The 10,416-nt window shown below is 34.5% G+C and overlaps 1 protein-coding gene across 1 annotated transcript in view; it reads left to right on the forward strand.

Annotated features, from left to right (window-relative positions):
- The window catches only part of LOC134263946 (collagen alpha-3(VI) chain-like), a 10,575-nt gene extending 462 nt beyond the window's left edge, over positions 1-10,113 (forward strand). Inside the window, exons 2-9 of the mRNA XM_062746588.1 lie at positions 2,578-2,877; positions 3,120-3,383; positions 3,866-4,474; positions 5,295-5,342; positions 5,563-5,589; positions 6,885-7,129; positions 8,829-9,029; positions 9,903-10,113. Coding sequence (XP_062602572.1) covers positions 2,578-2,877; positions 3,120-3,383; positions 3,866-4,474; positions 5,295-5,342; positions 5,563-5,589; positions 6,885-7,129; positions 8,829-9,029; positions 9,903-10,025 — 1,817 coding nt within the window. The 3' untranslated portion in view covers positions 10,026-10,113. The remainder of the gene's footprint in view (positions 1-2,577; positions 2,878-3,119; positions 3,384-3,865; positions 4,475-5,294; positions 5,343-5,562; positions 5,590-6,884; positions 7,130-8,828; positions 9,030-9,902) is intronic.
- The last annotated feature ends 303 nt before the right edge of the window (positions 10,114-10,416 follow it).

Raw genomic sequence — 10,416 nt, forward strand, 5'->3', positions numbered from 1 at the left:
TTTTAAAAAAAATATGACAAAAGATTCATAATCATATCTTTCTTTTAAAAATACTAATCATTAAAAGTACATGTATTTCATAAAGTTAAAAAGAAAGCCCATTGTTCGAAAGACTTATGAATATATCTTTATTTGTCAGAATAGTCATGAAAAAGTCCCCAAATTAAAGAATTTATCTGGTAAGAATTGGAGTATATATATCGACTTTTACAAATACGTGTACAAGTATACAGTGAATGGCTGTGTAGAATATCGTATTTTTGAAGTAGCGCAATTTGCATGCAAAGATCAGCTACTGCTCAATTAAATATCTTCTATGCTATATAGGTAATACTTGCACAAATATGTTACTCACTCAAAAGACGCTAGATCATAGATATGTCATGTTCTAAAATTTGAATTTACCAGGTGGGAGTAAATACAAAATTTAGAACATGACAATGTTCTAAATTTCGTATTTACTCCCACCCGGTAAATTCAAAATTTACATGACAATGTTCTAAATTTTGTATTTACTCCCACCCGGTAAATTCAAAATTTAGAACATGTTAGCTACATGTACGCTTTTATTTTGAGAACTCAATTTTATGTCCACTAAGTATACCATATACATGAACCCTCAATGTAATAGAAAAATATAAATTTGCAGAACTTGAAGAAAAAAAAAAATGCTTCATAAAAATCCTTAAGTGTTGAAACATGTACAAGATTTTTTTTTGTAACCTTTGAAATAACAAAGAGAGTCGATGAGACGAGGGATATTTTTAGATAAAAGGTCTCCTGCAAATAAGAGAAACGTGAAAGTTTTTATCTCAGTATAAACCTTTTGACCTTAGATTTTACATGTACTCACAAAGTTCGGTTCTTCGGTCTTTGGCAGTCAAAAGATATGGCAATTTTATTCCTCTTTTGTATTCATTCCATTTTTGGAATTGTTGCTGCCGTTTACAAAGCAGGTTTGTTAATTTTATTTTTCGAGAAGGTAACAATTTTTAAGTTAAAATTGCATGTACAAATGAAACTTGGCTTAAAAGTGGAAAATTTTTCCACCGCATGGTCTTTGTGTGCTCTACCACGTGAAAGATTGCTGCTCATTGATAGACACAATAACTTTCTGATCACATATTGCATAACAATTCTAAATTTATAGAATAACGTTATTACAAGTTATTTGTTTTAAGTATTTTATCTTAAAAGGTGATATGAATTACATATAATACGACAATTTATTTGCAATTAATCTCTCAAGATTCTCCCAAATTAGAACAATTGCTCTATTATATATTCTTATCAACAATCCCAAAGCAAAATTTTCATCACACACATGCAAACAGAAAAGGCTTGATTAGAGCATATTTTCTTTCAAGGTATTGCTCCTTCCATAAATACCATGTGTTTCCCTCTGAAACGTACAGTACGTACAATATCGAGCTTTAGAGGAAATTTAGTACCCATGAAACAATTGAGTCATAAAACAGCAATTTATTTCCATATATTTACATTTGCAAATGTTTTTCTTTATATAACACTACTGAAAGGAATGCATATCTATAACTGTATAAATATTCAAAGATGTGCGTATGGATAATCGTTTGACGTAATTTCTCAGTGACGTCATAAAGGGTCGACGCGCGTTCAGTGGATTACATACTTGCCGTTGAGTTTGAAAAATAAATTTCACACGCTACACACAGGCAAATATAAAGTATAAGTCACAAATGTAAATATAAGTAATAAGGAATATCACGAGATTAAATTGTCTATTGACCAACCCGTATTTATATCCCGATAGATGTTAAACAATAAAATCTTATTTTTAAATAACAGTCTTCATAATATTAAGGAAGGTACATACTGCAACGAATCCGGTTTTAATTTTACACACCAATATAAAATTCTGAATATCACTTGTCTATTGAAATAAAATCTTTTTAGATGATTGAAAATAATTTAGCAAATATATATTTGTATATTTACATTCGGTGTGTTTTTCTAATAAGCAAACTGTGAAATTGATTTGAATTAATACCATTTTTGTGTATACTCACGCGTAGAAATATACACGGAGAAACGTGCGTTAACGTGACGTCACAATAAGGCTACAGCCACGTTGGCCGGTAAAGTATAACAATATAGGGCAGCGAGAAATTCAAATATTGAGTATATTTTTTGGAGCTACTAAACATGTAAAATGTAAATATAAGGAATGTTTTTAAAGTTTGTGTGAGTTGTTGGTGTGTGCTAACGCTTCATGAAATATATGCCTACGTGCAAGTCTGTGTGATTCACACACCAATAACTCACACAAACCTTAAAAACATTCCTTAAATAATATCGTGTCACTGTGCATACATTTAGCATTATTTTAATATATATACATTATTTATGGAAATTAACACTTTGCTCTGTGTCGTCCCTAGGATATATATGTCATTCAGTACATACGCAGTGTGTGACTACTCTAGAATTCCCCCAGAATAAATGATCTATATCAGAGTTTACTTTTAGAATGTGACCAAGCTCAAAATTTACTCAGAATAATTATATGATCGACTTCCGGAATTAATTTACTTTCAGAATGTGACCTAGTTCCGGCTGACTTTATCTTCCTGTTGGACTCCTCCGGAAGCGAGACTCAAAGAGGATTCAATACACAGCTCAACTTTATCTCAAACTTTACGTCCAATTTTGAGGTGGGGCCAAAGAAAGCGCAGTTCGCCGCTGTGACGTTTTCTACAGGTGTTTACAAGAACTTCTTTTTGAACGAACACCAAAGTCAAGCTGACGTGTTGAACGCCATCAGCAAGATCGCCTACCGAGACGGGGAAACATACACTGACCTCGGACTTAACTACGTCCGGTCGAATGTACTTCAAGGTATGTTAATAATAAGTGATCACGTGAGAACAGCGACATCTGGTGTGAGGAATACTAGTACTAACTACTTACATTTCTGTATAAAGTACACACACAGTGCATGGTTAACTTACTTTTCTAATATAATAATATCATACTGTCCTGGGTTAAATTGTCGGTTTGTAACTTTACCAAATTACAAAGTACTAGTATAACTTGAAATAAATTTTTAAATGCGTGGTTTTTTTTTTAATTTTCAACAGAAAACCATGGTGCAAGACATAACGTGGCTAAATACGTCATAGTCCTGACAGACGGGCGATCCAATGATAACTCCAGGACGGTCAGCGCTGCCACGGCGCTTCACAAAGTCCCGAACGTGACGGTGATAGCTATTGGAATTGGACACGGAATTGACAGGAACGAACTAAATATCATCGCCTCCGACAAAAATCACACCTTCGTTGTTAACACCTTCGAGCTTCTTCACACTCTGGACGTGGAACTAGTGGATAAGACTTGTACCCGTGAGTTACTTCCCTTTTACAAATGTGTAATTTTATGACCTTTCAGATATTGATAGAAATTTTACATTTCGTTTGAAACATCTGCAGTGCAGCCTGTTTGTCCTTAATTTGAGAACCATCTTTTTGGCATTTATAAGAACATCTTTCAATCAAATGAATATAAAAGTTGACGGAATTTTATTAAATTATAATTTCAGAGTCCTAAAAACACTCATCTAGAACAGATCTTCAAAAAATATCTTGGCTTCTCATTTTTTTGTGCAAATTATTCAAATTCTTAGTTGCATTGTGTTGTTGATTTAACTGGCTTTCAGAACATTACTTTAAAATTATTAAAGATTGATTGATTATGTGTTGTATTAGATTTTATTTGACAAAAAATCGCTCATTAGACATCATGGAGTTAAGCAAATAGACATGTATAAAAGCTAACTAAAACATTTTATTTGATGTATTTGTCAGAAAAATTTTCTTTGTCACAGTGTGCGGTGACTATCCGGCAGACATTGCCTTTCTGATAGATTCCTCAGGCAGTGAACAAGGCTCCAACTTTGACAACGAAAGGAACTTTGTGGAAATGGTGGCCAATGAATTTAACTATGGCTACAATGATACATTAATTGCTGTGTCACAGTTTGCAACAAACGCCAGAACCGACATTTACCTCAACCAATACCCCGATAAAGTCGCCCTCATGCAGGCAATATCACGGATACATTGGATGAACGGTGAATCCAACACACACATGGGACTGACTGAGCTTGTTCGTAATGTTTTTCACAACAAAAATGTACATGGCCATACACACAATCACCATGGACACCAGACTATAACCTATGGACCGCGTGCAGCATCTGTCAAAATTGCCATTGTTCTCACTGATGGCCGATCTCTGGAGCCAACTCTGACATTGAACGCAGCTAAACAGCTCCATAGTATGGGAGTCGAGGTCTTTGCTATAGGAATGGGACATTCAGTGGACTATAACGAATTGGTGCAAATAGCCACTGACAGGAGGCATGCCTACCGGTTGGCCAGAACAAGTGATCTTGAGGGCATTCATACCAAAATTGTGGAAGCAATTTGCAAACGTAAGTACATGATTGTACATAATTCAGATTCTTAGAGTTTAGTCTTCTTTTAGTTTTTCTACCATCCATTTTCTGACCAAACACATTCACGATGGTAGGTTAAAGCATAAAAACAATGCTTCTTTTATGATGAATTTTCCAACCTGTTCATTTGGATGAAAAAATAAATTTTGGAAGCATACAAATCTGCTGTATGAAGGCAAATTAAATGTCTTTTGACAAGGGTCCACTAGTAGTAGACTTGAAATGTCCTTCATTTAATATGGACACAAATTAAAAAAGAAGAAACTATAGTAATACATAGTAAAGATACCGCTAAAGAAGAAACTATAGTAATACTTAGTAAAGATACCGCTGTTTGAATGTATAGGAATCTAAAAAAAATAGACTTTTATGTTGTTCCATTGAGCCAAAATTACATAGATTCAAAATGGAAAAATCCAAGCCTTATATTTGACCGAAAATACACATACTATTAGATGGTTAGAAAATTTTTATCTATGGAATACTTATATCTGAATGTAATTTTAGGATTTCAGTTATGTTGTAATTTTATTGTAAAATCAGAGCATATTGTATAAAATCATATCTTATACAAGGAATCCAAAGCAATATCATCCATGTAGTCTAATCACATTAAGACATCTATTATTAACTTTCGAACTAAAATAATCTTATTAATAAGTCTTTCAAAGTTGCTGTGGATTTGGCAAAACTTGAAGAAGATTAGCATTAACGTCTCTACGTGCGTAGTTCTTTATTTTAACGACACATCTAAGAAAATGAGTTAAAATATTATTTTTTTTTGTTTATTGTATAGTTAAGGTGCCTCCTCCCACAACAACACCGTTGCCAACAACAACAACAAGTAAGTGCCCCAATCGCATCATCTCGAGTCTTTCCGTTAGAGGTCGGAAAAACATCTTCGAATGTATTAACATCACCGGATGTTAAAAATTTATGCATGTACATCTCCCTGTTTCTTTGAATAGAGTACTGAAGGGATTAAAAGTTCCTTTTGTTGATGTTTTATGTTATATCTTTACGTTCAATTAAGTTAAATTTAACTCAATTTATTTTTTTTTCAGCTATGCCGACTACGACCGTAAAACAAGGTAACTAACAGGCATCTCAATGAAAATTTAATTATTCATTAAATGCATTTTATTCATAACTCATATTCTGAGAGTATATCATGGGATTTTGCAATTTTATTCATATCTCATATTTTGAGAGTATACTCAGTATCACGGGGTTTGTCTATTAATGATTTGAAACATGCAAATATGTTATATATAAAAGCCTGCTCGTCCTAAGTCTATTAAAAATATCTGTAAGGAATGTGATATTTTAATATATAAAATAAATGTACAGCTTTTTATAAAAGAAAAAGAAATGTTTTCAAGGTTCATAAACCCTCTGTTAACTCATATAAAATGTTGCTTGAACCATAATGATTTTCCAAACGAAATGTATTTTATAAGTAACATACAAACAATTATAGCATAGCTTGCGGGGCAAAATTGGACAGAAAAGACACTTCCACTTGACAAACTTGTAAAAGAATAACAGACATTAACAGACATTAATGCCATTAGGAGTTATATCTCTTATCAGAGTATCAATGAACCTTAATGAACTAGTACATGTATTTACGCAACTCTTCAACAGATTTGTTTAACCTTTAAAGTAGAGGAAACTTCAACATTTGCAGCTTTAAGAAACCAATTGTTATGTACCTTAAGATGTAAATTTATTTCAGCCTGTGGACAAAAGCCTGCCGACATTGTGTTTTTACTGGACGCATCCGAAAGCGAAAAGGCCGAGGGTTTTGCACAGGAATTGCAATTCGTGTATAACTTGAACTCCCAAAAGCAAAATTCCACATAGGCCCAATGTATTAATCCATTTGGAATATTATATTCATTGAATAATGACATTGTAAAGTCATATAAACAAGGCGGGTTTAAGTCCTTACTCAGCTCCAGGGAATCTCATCAAAAAATTGTATGAGGTAGAAGAAGCAGACATTGAAAAAACAATGACGTTATCGGACGTCATGAAAATAAAGCACGACAGCGCCGGGTGATCATATATTGTCGTTTTCATTTCATAATAATTTGGAAAATAATGAACGTATCAGGCTAAAATTTTCAACATTTCTTTATTTTTGGTTGTTTTATGTTCCATATAAATTTTGAAAGCACAGACTACATAGTACTAATTTTATAGCCTCAGTCCACGAACTTTTTGATAACCCCTCGTATTTACGCAACTCTTAAACAGATTTGTTTAACCTTTAAAGTAGAGGAAACTTCAACATTTGCAGCTGTAAGAAATTAATTCTTGTGTATCTTAAGATGAAATTTTTTAAATTCTTATGTATCTTAAGATGTATTTTTTTTTTCAGCATGTGGACAAAAGCCTGCCGACATTGTGTTTTTACTGGACGCATCCGAAAGCGAAAAGGCCGAGGGTTTTGCCCAGGAATTGCAATTCGTGTATAACTTCGCCCGAAAATTCCACATAGGCTCTGATAATGTCCAGTTCGGCGCCGTAACATTCTCCAGCGAGATTCGAAATGATTTTTATTTGAACACTTATCGCAATCGACACGACCTCCTTAATGCTATCCAGAAAATTGCTTACATGCAGGTAACTTGAACTTTCCAAATTAAAATCTGTGTTTACAGTGCTGTAAACGCACAAAGCAATCTTGTGGGTTATTTACACTAGTACACTACGCCTTCAAGGATTACTGTAATCTTTGCCGAAATAAGACACACTCCTCCAATATATTAAAGCTGAACGCGAGTCTTAAATAATTTGTCCGCCATATCCTTTTATTCAGTTGTTTTTTCTGATGTCCCCTATATATAAGCCGTTCATGTAGTCACTGCTCAGTGTAATTAATTGATACATGTACCTGTGTAGACAAACGCATGCTAGCTATTGTGTTACACAATAGAGGCAAAATTCAGAATGGAATCTTTCACTGTAAGACAGATCAATACAAAAGAAACTAATAAAATTGTAAGCATAAGTATACAAACACAAATTTGACTACGGAATATCAAGTCTATCTGACAATACCTTGGTATTACGGTGGATGAGACTGGTCAACAGGGGATGCTCTCTCCCTCCTGGTCACCTGATCCCACCTCTAGGATTCCGTTGGTGTTTTATGCTTTGTTCAAAGCTTTGAATTCTTTGTACGCTTTTTAGCTCACCTGAGCCAAAGGCTCAAGTGGGCTTTTCTGATTAAAATTTGTCCGTTGTCTGTCGTCGTTGTCGTCTTCCCTTTTGTTGTAAACTTTTCACTTTTTCATCTTTTTTATATTTCAAATCTACCAAACTTGCTACAAAGTATCCTTGGGTAAAGGGGATTAATTTTATCAAATGAAGGGCCACATTATAAGGGGAATAATTATTTTAGAGAAAAATTAATGTCATTTTTAAAATACTGACCAATGGGCCAGGAAAGATGAAACTCTTGTGGAATCACCCTCAGGTAGTGTAAAAGTTTGTTCAAATCATGACAAACTTTAATGAAAATGTCAAAGTTTTACATAGGAATATATAGGAAAAATCTTCTTCTCAAGAACCATTTAGACAGAAAAGATTAAACTCATGTGAAATCATCCTTAGGTAATGTAGATTCAAATTTGTTCAAATCATGACCCCAGGGGCTAGGATGGGGCCATAATGGTCGTTAAAAGTTTTACATAGGAACATATAGGAAAAGTCTTTAAAAATCTTCTTCTCAAGAACAACTGGGCCAGGAAAGATGAAACTAATGTGGAATCATCCTCAGGTAGTGTAGATTCAAGTTTGTTCAAATCATGACCCCCGGGGCTAGGGTGGGGCCAAAATGGCCGACCAAAGTTTTATAAACGAATTAAATAGGGAAACCTTTTAAAATCTTTTTTCAAGTACTTCAAAGCCATGATTAGTGATATTTATATGGAATCATCCTCAGGTAGTGTAATTTTTTTTCATCATGAATTCTGGGGGGTAAAATCAAGCCCCCCACCTCAGTAAACTTTCAGTTCTGATCTGATATGTGCTTTTTCCTTGCCAATGTTCTCAGGTGAGCGCTGTGGCCCCTGGGCCTCTTGTTAAAGTTGTCTTTTGGTCGTTCTCATAACCCTTTTATTTGATTCTTCATTCTTTTTTTTATATTTAAAATCTAATACATGTTAATTAGCTTTTATGCTAGAAGGCCCGATATATAAAGGAATACAATTTTAAAGGTTGAATGCTTTAACTGACAATTCCAGACAGTTTTTCTATACTAATTTAAAATGAATTGCATGTCACGCAACAAACTTTAATGAAAATGTATGTCTTACAGGGTGGAACCAATACTTCGTTTGGAATCCAGTTCGTGCGTGAGAATAGCTTCAAACCACAAAATGGCGCCCGTGCAAACGCAACAAAGATCGTCATAGTTATCACAGACGGACAGTCGGCGGATCCAGCGGCAACAAAACACGAGGCGCAGCTGCTTCATCGACAGGGCGTCCAGGTGTATGCTGTGGGAGTCGGTTCAGAGGTTTGTTTGTTTGTATTGTGTATAGCGTCCCTCTCAAGAACTTCATATGGAGATACCACCAATTGACCATGGAAAGCTGCAATTTTTTTCGTATATGAATTCTGTAAAATCACTATTTTTGTGGGAATTTTATTTTCGTTGTTTTGGAGGTATGGAGGCATGGAGGGACCCTCGAATTCATGATTCTGTATCTTGAAATATAAAATATTATATGCATAATTACTCCAACCACGAAATCACATCCCCAAAACCAATACGTGTATCAGTTTCTCAAACCTTGAAAATTTGACTCCTCGAAAATATGTCATTTTACAGTACATATGTAAAGGTCTAGGCTTGTGTGTTTTTCTTCCATCCTGTTATATTGAATGATGCACAGTGCACAAGAAGTGACTAGATGAGAAGTCTACCGAATTTCTAAGCCAGTGGAGGCATTTTTGAAAAAAAAAAAATAGAAAGAGTTATCAGGGCTAGAATGATTCTCATCCTCCAAAATCTGCCTAGATGCAAGAGACCTTTTTAATCGTGTCTGCCAATCACCTTTGTTTTCATAAAATATTCCTGTATCATGAAAAAATGAAGATAACGGACAACAATCAAGCTCAAACACCACGAACCAATACAAATTATTGAACAGAGCAAACACGGACCTAAACGACAACAGAGGTGGGATCAGATAACATCGTGAGTGCATTGTATTGAATATTGTAAAATTATATATAAAAATAACAATTCTAATCAAAATCTGGCAGCCAACTCACCCCGGGTAGCAGGTACCTGCTTTAAGAATCATGCATCGTTACAGTTTTTTTTATGCCGGTGATGTTACAATTTAATTGGTCCATTTGTTTTTGTTTTTTTTTTGAATTACAGGTTGATAATGCGGAGTTGAAGGCGATCTCCTCTAACGGCACTCCAATTCTTGTTGGTGACTTTTCATTGCTTCACGATATTCAGACATCACTAGAGACAGCGGCCTGCCACGGAGGGTCCTAGTTATCTTAGACATACCATCTGTCCTGTTTATATCCCCGTGTTATTCTTTGTTACGTTCTATTTCATAAAGTCATATATATTCATAACAAGAATTTTTTTAATCTTAAATATTATTTACAGACATCATTTTTATAAAAGGAAACTAGTTACCCATATTTGCAGGGGGGATATATATGCATTCATTGTTTCATTATATGTGATCAGCAGGGGATGCTAACTCCTCCATGGCACCAGAGCCACTTCTGATTTTTCATAAAAGTAAACAATTTACCCAAATTTTCAGGAGAAAATAAATATAATTGAGTAATTCATATGTGATCGGCAGGTGATTCTAACTCCTTCATGACACCTGATTCCACCTCTGATGTTTTGGAGGTCCGTGTTTGCTGTG

The sequence above is a fragment of the Saccostrea cucullata genome, unplaced genomic scaffold, assembly GCF_032062105.1.
Source record: "Saccostrea cucullata isolate Sc308-1 unplaced genomic scaffold, CSIRO_AGI_Scuc_v1 ctg3236, whole genome shotgun sequence".
NCBI lineage: Eukaryota > Metazoa > Mollusca > Bivalvia > Ostreida > Ostreidae > Saccostrea > Saccostrea cuccullata.